This window comes from Solanum pennellii, chromosome 5 (genome assembly GCF_001406875.1).
Source record: "Solanum pennellii chromosome 5, SPENNV200".
NCBI lineage: Eukaryota > Viridiplantae > Streptophyta > Magnoliopsida > Solanales > Solanaceae > Solanum > Solanum pennellii.
In genome coordinates, this window is record NC_028641.1 from 27858642 (window position 1) to 27870420 (window position 11779).

Below are 11779 nucleotides of genomic sequence, written 5' to 3' on the forward strand. Positions count from 1 at the left end.
TATATATATATATATATATATATTATATCAACGTTTGTATTGTGAAATCAGGTTTGTTTCAGCGTACAAGTTCAATCCTTGTGATTGTCTTCTCATTTGCTGGGTTATAACTCTTGTAGGCTATAAATATCAAAATCAGATTGCTTTAGAAATTCATACACACAACAGTTCAGTTCATCTACTTCACTTGTCTCTTGTTTCTATCGATCAAAAAGCAAAACATTTTTTTACTTTTTCAAGTGAAAAATATCAATGGACAGGTTCGAATTCTACAATAAGGTCCCCTTCTCTCAGAAACAAAAAAGGTCTCCGATTCCCAGTGGCTCGTATCACCCAATTTATCGAAGTCCGAAAGTATGCTAAACGTGTTGGTGCCAGATATTCGGTATTCCTTGTCGTTGTGCTTGAGTACCTTGCAGTTGAATTGAATTTCTCAAGTTCCTTCTGTCACTTTTTTTTTGAAAAAAATGTAAATGTTTTAGGGTTTTTGATAACTAAAGTTTACATATGTGTGATTGTTTGTAAGTGCTTGAATTGGCTTGAATTGCAGCGAAGAATGAAAAAAAAAGAGTCGGATCATTCCAAGGCACATACAATTAGCTATTAGGCTTGATGATGAACTGTTTCTTAGAAATGTGATGATTCCTAAAGGTGGTGTGATTCCAAACATTTACAATATTTAGCTTTTCCTAACAAGAAGAGTAGCTCTTCAAAGACCATTGTTATTGTTGCTCAGGAGGAGGAGGATTAAACTGATCATTCCATCGCTAGCATCAAGATGTTTGCTTTTATTAATCTCGTTGAATTTATAAAAATATTAGGTTGCTTTAGTATAAAACCTTTGATTTCCTTTCTGCAAGTTTAATGATATCTGATATTTATTTGGCTTTTAGAACAAAAACTGGACATACTTGGATCTTAGTATTACCTATTGTTTAATCTGCTTTAGTTATAATATTATTTATTATTTCTATTGTTATCCATTTCCCGATGTGTATATTAGTTTTAGTTTGTCTTCTTCTCAAGTGTTCTTAGCAAGCTTTAATAACTATTTCCTAAATTTGAAATAGAATTTAAATTTTATTTGAAGTTTCATGATAGATCTTAAGTATTGGAAATGAAAGTTTTCTTAGAATGCTTTATTAACAATTTCCCAAATTTGAAATAGAAATTTAATTTATTTTAAAATTTCATGGTCAAATATATGTAGTGATTATATTTAAAGTAATTTACATGAATGTTTTTCTATATATATAAGAGATGAAAGATTTCACGACCTGAGTCTATACCCTGGACGTGACCGGCACTCAAAAACTATTGTTAGTCCCCAAGTGAACCCTCATTCTAGCTAACTACAAGAGGAAAACTGATTCAAGCATACAAAAGCTTAAAAATTGAATAGAATAAATATATTCAACTAGACATAAAATAGGTAACTTAAGTCTTTAATACATTTAATAAAAATAAATGATACTCCTCAACTATACTGACTATCTATGAAGCATCTAACTCATAAAGATAGAAGTCGGGAAAAGACCCACAACATCTTGACTAGACAAAAAAGTAAATGAAATCCTCCAAAAGTGAGGAGACTCACCATAGTTAAGTCGAACTCTCGGATGTATCAACGAAGCTCTTATTGATGATCTTGAATGCCTGTGTCTGCATCATGAGAAGATGTAAGCAAAATGGCTCAATACGTTGAAACGAACATGTAAGGAGAATTCTAAAGCATAACATAAGCTTGGACTTGATAAAAATGGAAATATACTGACCTCTTAACAAACTTACTCAACTCAAGGAGTACTCAAGGATATTCAAAACTACTCAAACTTACTCAATTCAAAAGTACTCAAGGATGAAATACTTAACTCAATACTCAAGGATAATGCAATAGTAAAAGACACAATACATGGAAAGCTATATAAAACGGTAAAAACAACTTAGTTCGTTAAAGAAAATGCAATAGCAAACTCGATTTCACTTATATAATAAAGTAATATAATTTATCATAAAAGACATATCATGTTCCCTCTCAAAGTCTACTTGTGAATTGCATAAATGAGTAGTCTCATAGTCCATTCATACTAAGCATAACCCCTTGAGGAACTATGCAATTACTACTATGGGAGTTTGTCTAACCGACAATCACCACTATGAGCCTACGTGGTGATACAACGTCTTGCTCAGACAGCTAGAATTGTCCTATACTTTGACTCATATAGAACGCTTAACTTAGTAAATGAACCAGCTTAACTTAAATGATCATCTAAAAAGTGTGACCCTTTGATATCCATGATGGTTACATGGTTTATGGAGACTTGAGTTAATATGAACTCGCATCCTCATATTGGTGCTCAATGCTACTCCCAATAATATATGTCACGCCCCAAGCTACCCCCGAGACGCAGACACGAGAACTAGGACCACAAGTGATCCCAAGCTAACCCTGTTGTCATGATCATGAGCATACTAAAGATAATAAACTAAATACGGAAGACAAATCATAATTTAAACTGAAAAGATGGGGAATACTCATATTCTATACTGAGATATTTGAAAACTGATGAGTTTAATACAAATAAAAATATTAACTCAATACTAAGGTGAAACTAACTATGTCTGAAAATAGCCTCTAAACTGACTAGAAATGATGTGACCTGCCCCAGCTAAGTCTAGCAAAAACTGAATTTAAAGGACTAAATACTGAAAAGTAACTCATGACTATTATCCTCAGAGAATTAGGACTCACCACTGAATCTGCTGAACTGGAGATCGGAAATCAAGCTAAGCACGATCTGGATGATGAGAACCTAAACCTACATCACGAGAAGATGTAGTGCACGTAATTGTCAGTACTTGAAGGTACTGAGCATGTAGGATAGAATAAAGCTGAAATAAAACATAACTGAACAAGCACAAAAGCAAGTATAATAATCTGAACATGATATACTGAATTTTGAGCTAACTGGATCCAATAACAAAATTTATAACGTGTTGAGACTGAATAATAACTGAACTATAAATATGGTCAAATGCATTAGAGTCTTATTGATCTATGAGATCTAGTAATTATCGATAATAAAACCACATGAGCTAAACGTGGAGTCCGATGTATGCGCCCCATCGCGAGGACTCAATATACCCTGCCAGAGGTATAAAGGTATGCTGGCGTGCTCACTAAACTTATTTCCCACAGAAGGGACTTACAACCTACTTGGCTAGTAGTTCTGGGGCTAATTGGGTACGCTGAACCCTAGTCCAACTCGATATTATGCTATTCCCAATGAATTATGTAATTAACTGATTGTGACTGAGATTCTGTAACTACTGGATAGCTCAAAATTGAACATGCAAACTGAGAATGCAACAATTAATCTGGTAACTATGCATTTATGATGAGACATGTATATCTGAAGTAACTGAAATATCTTATCTAGCATGTGTAATTCAAGAACTAAAGAAATACATAGCTAAGGTTCTGAAATTCATGCGATAAAGTGAATAATAACATGGATATTTAATTTGGAACACATAATTAATTAATTCATGAAGTTCTGTGGAAGTTCTAGAAATCCTATGTCTAATCATGATATGGAAATCAAGATTCTGACTGAAAACTAGGGACCCAATGGGTGAAAGGAACCCACTAGTGAAATCCCACATATCATGTGATCAAATCCACAAGAAAAATTTAGATTTCAAGGCTGGAATTGATGGAAACTTGTTTTGTTCTTGAAATAGGTTTGTTGACCTTTTTCTCCTTTCTTGATTCTAATTTTCTATGTTTTGATTCAATGATTTGACTTACGTAAGTTTTAGTTATGTTTCTAGGCTTAAACTGACTAAAATCTGATGATTTAGGGTCAAACGACGTATCTTAGGGTTTAAACAAATTGGAAAAATATCAAAAGATCCCTGAATTAATTGCTGTCTAACCAAATGACGACCTGGACTGATGGGCCATCGTTCAATCGCCGGTCCGTCGTTTGGGTCCGTAGGTTTGGTCTGTTTAACACATCTTTACTAAAACGGGCATAAGTCATTACTCGGAGGTCAGATTTTAGCAAACTCAGTGGATATGGAAAGCTAATTCAATTATCTATCATTTCATAGGTCATGGGAAACCTAATTCATTTTGTGCTAAGAGTTTTGATCAATTAAAATTGAACCAACTGCATTTTCCCCCTAAGTGTGTGCTAATTTTCACCTACGGCCATACCTACGATCCATAGGTCCATCTACGGACCGTACTGGTCAATCGTGGTTCTTGTCAGACAGTGGGTAAATGGGGTCTTAATCGACGGACACAGACTACTGACCATAGTCTGACCTACGGATCGTAGTCTATTCGTCGTTCGACACTTAGTCAAATTTTCTGGGTTGAGTTTTTGGAGGCTTCAGACTCAAACAACAGATGCACAGTACGGGCCATAGATTAGACTATGGTCCATCAATGGTAATTGTCGATTGCACCTGCAGATATCTAAAAAGTTGATTTCTGGTCTATTTTAGATACTGGGTGTGACATTATCTCCGCCTTGGGAACATTCATCCTCGAATGAAGACTAAACTAGCTGAAATATAGGGAGAGAGATACGGTCCCTACTATAAAATACTGAGAACTGAGTTTCTGACTAAATTGAGTTCCAAGAACATGCAAATACGCTGAAAATGCAAGTACAAACTGAGAGAACATGATTTTAAGACTGAATTCGCGCATGAATTACTGAAAAACTGAAGAGAAAGTATTACCTCAATCTGGAGTGGCATCGGAAGGAAAGAGGTGAGGGTACTTGGCTTTCATGGCTGCTTCTGCTTTCCAAGTAGCTCCCTCTATGGATTGACTCCTCTACAAAACCTTGACTGAAGTGACTCTTTGTTCCTCAACCTCCTAACCTGACGGTCAAGAATCTCAATTGCTACATCCTCATAAGAAAGACTACCTTTAACCGCCACACTCTCTAATGGCACTACCGAGGCTGGATCACTCACGCATTTCTTCAAGAGTGAGGTGTGGAAGATCGAATGCGCTGCTGCTACTTATGCTGGCAACTCTAACTCTATATGCCACCTTGCCAACCCTTTTCAATATCTTGTAAAAGGGACAACATATCTAGGACTGAGTTTCCCTTTCTTGCCAAATCTCATCACTCCTTTCATAGTTGACACTTTCAGGAAAACACAATCATCAACTTGGAACTCTAGTTCCCAACTCCTTACATCTGCGTAATATTTCTGACGACTATGGGCTATCTTTACCCTCTCTTTAACGAGTTGCACTTTCTCCATAGCATAAAGGACTGAATCTCGCCCTATCAAAGATGTTTCACCTACTTCAAACCAACCAATAGGAGATCTACATCTACGCGAATACAAAGCCTCATAAGGGGTCATCTGAATGCTGGAATGATAGCTATTGTTGTAGGCGAACTCAATCAGAAGAAGGTGATCATCCCAACTACCCTTGAAATCGATCACATAAGAGCTCAATATATCCTTCTAGGGTCTAGGGTCTGAATGGTACGCTCTGCCTGTCCATCCATCTACGGATAAAAATGTTATGCTAAGGTTAACTTGAGTACCAAGACCCTTCAGAAATGACTTCCAGAAATGAGAGGTAAACTGAGGACCTCTATCTGAGATGATAGACAAAGGAACTCATGCAACCTCAAAATTTCATTAATGTAAAGCTTGCAATAACCCTCTGCCGAATCTGTAGTCTTGACCGCTAAAAAGCGAGAAGACTTAGTCATCCTATCAATTATCACCCAAATAGAGTCATGCTGTCTGCGAGTACGAGGTAACCTTGTGATGAAATCCATATTGATCACATCCCATTTCCAAGTAGGAATATCGATCTCTTGAGTCATACCTCCTGGTTTCTGATGTTCTACCTCGACTTGCAGGAAATTGGGGCACTTACGAACAAAATCTGCTATGTCCCTCTTCATTCCATTCCACCAATAGACTTCCCATAGATCGTGGTACATCTTAGTGGCACATGGATGAATAGAATATCTAGAGTTATAGGCTTCTGCATGGATATGCTTTCTCAACTCACCACATCAGGAACACACAATCTACCCTTAACGAAGTACACCATCTCCCTTTGGGAGAAAACCTCCACTCTCTGATTCTAGACTGCACTCTTAAGTTCAAGCAAGATTGGATCACTGTCTTGCTTTTCCTTAACCTCCACTAACGAAAAGATCTTTCCCCATTCTAAACTGTTACACCACTGTCTGATATGCTCATAAGGAGAACTCCCAAGCAAATAAGCCTGTGAACATCCTTCACTAGCTCCTTCCTTTCTTCCTCAACATGGGCTACACTACCCATAAATAATCTAGTATGAGCATATTTTACTACATTCACCTTACAAGGATGATAATGCACACTCATATCATAATCCTTAAGGAACTCAAGCCATATTCTCTAACGAAGATTCAACTCTTTCTAGGTGAACACATACTGAAGGCTCTTATGATTAGTGAACACATCTACATGAACACCATACAAGTAATGTCTCCAGATCTTGAGTGCAAACAACACTGCTTCAAGCTCGAGGTCATGAGGTTGATAGTTTAGCTCATGCACCTTAAGCTATCTAGAAGCATAAGCTATAACCTTATCTCGCGACATCAACACACAACCTAGGCCAACTCTGGATGCATCACAATAGATCACATAACTATCTGAACCCTATGGTAGAGTCAAGAAAGGAGTTGTAGTCAATCTAGTTTTCAATTCTGCAAAATCTTTTCTCACAATCTTTAGACTGTTGAAACTTGATCATCTTCTGAGTTAACCTAGTCAATGGTGAGGCTATGGATAAGAATCCTTTGACGAAATCCGCTAGACCTAAAAAAACTTGTGATATCTGTAGCAGAGGTAGGTCTAGGCCATTGTCTCACTCCTTCTATCTTCTATGAATCCACTTGGATCCCCTTGCTAGATACAATGTGACCAAGGAAAGCAACGGATTGCAAATAGAACTCACATTTGCTAAACATAGCGAAAAACTTGCGATCCTTGAGAGTCTGTTTTACAATTCTCAAATGACTCACATGTTCTTCCTCATTCCTAGAGTAAATGATTATATCATCAATAAAGATGATAATGAATAACTTCAAGTACTGTTTGAACACTCTGTTCATCAAATCCATGAAATATGCAGGAGCTTTAGTTAGTCCAAACGACATAATTAAAATTTATAATGGCCATACCGAGTTCTGAAAGCTGTCTTCGGAATATCACTATCTCTGACTCTAAACTGATGATAACCCGATATGAGGTCTATCTTTGAGAAATGTCTAGCACCTTGAAGTTGGTCAAACAAGTCATCAATCCTGGGGATGGGATACTTATTCTTGAAAAGGATTGTGACCTTGTTTAATTGCCTATAGTCAATGCACATTTTGAGAGAACCATCTTTCTTCTTTACGAACAACACTGGCGCACTCCATGGTGAAATACTGGTCTAATGAAATCCTTATCTAGAAGGTCATTCAACTGCTCTTTCAATTTTTTAAGCCCGGCTGGGTATAGAAATAGGTTGGGTATCTAGAAGGAGATCAATCCCAAAGTCGATTTCTCTTTCGGGAGAAACTCCGGGAAGATCTTCTGGAAACACTTCTGGAAACTCACACACTACTGGAACAGACTCAAGAGTTGGGTTTCAGAGATAGAATCCTTAACCCGAACTAGAAGATAGAGATAACCATTAGAGATCATCTTTCTGGCCTTAAGGTAAGAAATGAATCAACCCATAGACGTTATGCGTCTACCCTTCCATTCTAAAGTTGGTTCGTTTGGAAACTAAAAATGAACAATCCTAGCTCTACAATCGACTGAGGCATAACAGGAATGTAACCAATCCATGCCTAGAATGACATCGAACACTACCATTTCTAACTCTACAAGATCTGCTCAGGTGACTTTTTGAGAGACTATGACAGGGAAATTTCTGTATACTCGTCTAGCTATAACTGGGTCACCGACTGGAGTAGAGACTGAGAAAGGCTCTGAGAGAGTTTCTGGACTAACACTGAATTGGAATGTTATGTAAGAAGTTACAAATATAGAGTAGCCCTTGGATCTAACAATGCATAAACACCAAGGTCAAACACTCGTAACGTAGCAGTGACTACATCAGGAGAACCTTTCTGATCCTGGCGAGGCTGAAGAGCATACAACCTCTTCTGGTGCTGACTTCAACCTGTACCAGATGAGTTACCCTTCTAAGTTGGGCGACTTGCTGGTGCTGATGAAGTTTTAGACTGATCTCTACCATTGCCACCTCCTTGAACCTTTCTAGAAGGACAATCCTTCAACCTATGACCAGACTGACCGCACCCAAAGCATCTTTCTTTTCCTGCGAGACACTCGCTCGGATGGTTCTTACCACACTTAGGGCAAGTGGGGTAAGTCTTCGTTCCTACAACACTTCCCTGAGACTTAGAGCTTGGTGCTCTAACCTTCTGGTCATACCTGTTCTTGGATAATGGAACACTAGCTGATGAAGAGGTTGGAGCTGAAAACTTCTGCTGACTCTGCGAGCAATTTTCATCACCCGATTTTTGCTGAGAATAGTCATAGTTCCCAGTCCTATCCTTCTTATTATCCTTGGGTTGTTCCCTAAGTTTATCACCCTGAACCTGCTAAGCATGAGTCATAAGCCTAGAGATGTTCATATATCCTAGTAACATAGCATTTCTGCACTCAGTTTTCACCAAATCCGACACTCCATACAAGAACTTACTCATATGAGCCCTGGAATCAACAACTATGTGAGGAGCATACTTGGAGAGTTGGTTAAACTTGAGCCCATACTCTTGTACTGTCATGTTTCCCTTCCTCAAGTTCATGAATTCCTGAGCCTTTGATTCTCTCAACTCTATTGGGAAAAACCTGTCCAGAAAGGTCTCACTAATGCAATCCCAAGTAATAGGAGTTGTATATGTACCCCTATTTTCCTTTCACTGAGTGTACCAGATATGAGCAACATCCTTCAACTGCTATGATGCCAACTCAACCCGATCATTCCCAGTGACTTGCATTACCTCAAAGATTTTCTTGATCTCATCCAAGAAATTCTAAAGATCCTCATTAGTTTGTGATCTTAAGAACTCAGGCAGATTCATCCTAACAAAGTCACGGACCATTGCTGCTGCTGATCCACTATTTGCATCCACAGAAGCATGAACCCGATTGATCTGGTTGGTCATACTCTGAGCCAACATCTGTATGACATTCCTGAAATCAGCATTGGGGACTTCCTGATCTGGGACTGGAGGAGACACATTTGTATTCTTGGCATTCACATTCCTAGTGTTAGCTCTACGAGGAAGCATGATCTAAAATGTAGAACGTCGAGTTAGAATGGAATTAGATCATACCTTACGCACGATAAGAGTAACAAAAAAGTGAAGTTTTCCTCAAACACTTTGTATCCTCCCTCTCATTAGTTGTGGTGCACTTCACACCCATGAAATGTTCTCTACTTAGTGTGTCTTGTTAAAGTTTTCACTGAATTCTTGATAGTTGTGTTATTGAAGTTTTGGTTCATGTTTTCAAGTGTAATTTCGGGTTCAATCTATTGTATATTGATAGTACTAATGATCCTAAGTAATTGCGGAACGAACCATGGAAATTTAGGGGGTTTATCCCTGTCCATAGGGCCTTGGGCAGCCGCCCCAACCTTCTCTCTGAGGTATGAGGGTTGGCACCCCACACCTCTCAGAGCGCCAGGGACGCCAGTTCCCCCATTCTTCTCCCACCTTTTTGTACTAGTTCCTAAGTCATGTACCTATGGTTATTAGTTGATTCCAACACTCTAATGTACATCTTAATATCATGAAATTATCCATAAACATGAGATCATTAGCCTTGAATCCATAATCAAATTCAAGTATAGTGAGGATTAGAGTGAAAGAAGTTAAAAGCCATTCTGGAAGTTAAGAAGCAAGTTAAAGCAAAGTTCTTAAAAGTTTTAAAGATGCTTTATCAACGTTTTAACTTTGTTTTGAAGACTCGAGTTTCAATTTAAGTAAAAAATAAAGAGTTGACTTCATTTCTCAAAAAGTTATAACAGAACTAAGTATTTCTTAAAAGTTGTGTTAAGCCTCTAGTTTCAAGCTAAGTAAAGAATAATGAGTTGAGTTCATTTATCAAAAGTTATAAGAGAACTAATTATTGTCTAAGAGTTTATAAATATTTTCACATTTAAGATAAGTGGAAACTAAGATTTTCCAGAAAAGTATTGAGCAAGAAAAGGGAACATCGATTCCAAGAAAGCTTTTAAGCTAAGTGTTGAGTAATTATCTCAACCCAAAGAAAGAAGTTGTTTTTAAACACATGAGCTAAGTATATTTTGGGAGTAGTATTGAGCACTGATATGGGGGATGCGAGTTCATAATAACTCAAATCTCCAAAAACCATGTAGTTATCATGGGTATTAATGGATCGTACCTTCTAGATAATCACATAAACTAAGTTAGTGAATCCACTAAGTTAAGTAGTTCTATGCAACGACAAACTATATGAAAGTTCTCGAAGCATGGGTAAAATGTTGTATCACCACTTAGGCTCATAGTGGTGATTGTCGGTTAGTGAATCTCCCACAAAAACTATATGACTTTATTATAAATGTAAAGTTTTGAGCTTGTTACTGCATTTCTTTAACGAACTAAGTTGTTTACACTGTTTTACAAGCTTTATATATATATATATATATATATATTGCATGTGTCTTATTGCATTATATTGAGTTAATTTATTCATGAGTTAAAGTAGAGACAAGGTAAGAGTTCCTTCTTAATCTTTTCAAGCTTAAGTCGGTTAAGTGTTCCAACTCGTACACTTGTACATTCAATGCACTGATGTCAGTTGGCCAGCATCATTATATGATGTAGACGCATGTAACAAGGATCAGCATTCGACATACCGTTGATCCAGTGAGCAACTCAAAGTCAGTTGGTGAGCCTCCTTTCATTTCGGAGGACATCTTTATCATTCATTTATTACTTTTAGTTTTCAATTGTTAGGATGATTGGGGGTCCTTTCCCAACATCCCTCTTTGTTTAGAGGCTCCATAGATAGATAGTATTAGCTCTTTAGTCTTTTCATTTCATTTGTAAACAATTAAAACTTAAATTGTCATTTTTGCTAAGTGATTTTCTTTTAGTTGTTCCGTGAGTTATTTCTCTTTTGCTTAAGTCTTCCGCTGAGTAAGTAAGTCAGGTCAAGGGTTCGCTCAAGGTCAGCAATGATCTTCGAGTGGCAGAGAGAGAGAGAGAGAGAGAGAGAAATTAGCAATGTCAATTTATCGCTTACACTTTAATCATTAAATAAAAATCATTAAAGTAGAACTATGCATTTCACACCAAACAGGAAATATATGAAGCTAACTAAGATAAATAATGTAATCTCTCAGGGTTTGAATATGTCAATAAATTACTACTTGAATAACTAATAAATGTACGATTTGGCTTTAACAAAATGAACGAAAAACATGAAGAAGTATATGTATTTCTTAAAAACTTACAAATGTAGCACAATAAATATCATTTGTCTTAACCTAAATTATTGTTGGAACATTATTTTATAATGCCTCATATCCGTTGCAAGAGAATCCACTCTGACACATATATTAGACAATAACACAAGAGAGAATTCCCTCTAGTTTCGTAACCAAGTGAAAAATGATTCATGAACAGAATTGTATCCCTCAACATGGAAGGGTAAAATAGTTCATCAATTAATAATTTATGGAAAT

At 37.0% G+C, this 11779-nt stretch overlaps 1 protein-coding gene across 1 annotated transcript; it reads right to left on the reverse strand.

Moving 5' to 3' along the window:
- Positions 1-8243: 8243 nt before the first annotated feature.
- LOC107019406 lies at positions 8244-11008 on the reverse strand. The gene is made up of 3 exons (XM_015219916.1): positions 10949-11008; positions 9165-9359; positions 8244-8660 (listed from the first exon to the last, which is right to left on the reverse strand). The coding sequence occupies exons 1-3, from the start codon at positions 11006-11008 to the stop codon at positions 8244-8246; spliced, it is 672 nt and encodes a 223-aa protein (XP_015075402.1).
- Positions 11009-11779: the final 771 nt, after the last annotated feature.

Excerpts from the sequence above, each read along its gene's own strand:
- LOC107019406 (XM_015219916.1), bottom strand. The coding sequence starts at position 11,008 with ATGTCCTCCGAAATGAAAGGAGGCTCACCAACTGACTTTGAGTTGCTC. Across the intron at positions 9,360-10,948 it reads AGTTGCTCACTGGATCAACG|ATCATGCTTCCTCGTAGAGC; the intron begins GTATGTCGAATG and ends TCTACATTTTAG. Across the intron at positions 8,661-9,164 it reads GTGGATCAGCAGCAGCAATG|GTTCAGGGTGATAAACTTAG; the intron begins GTCCGTGACTTT and ends CATGCTTAGCAG.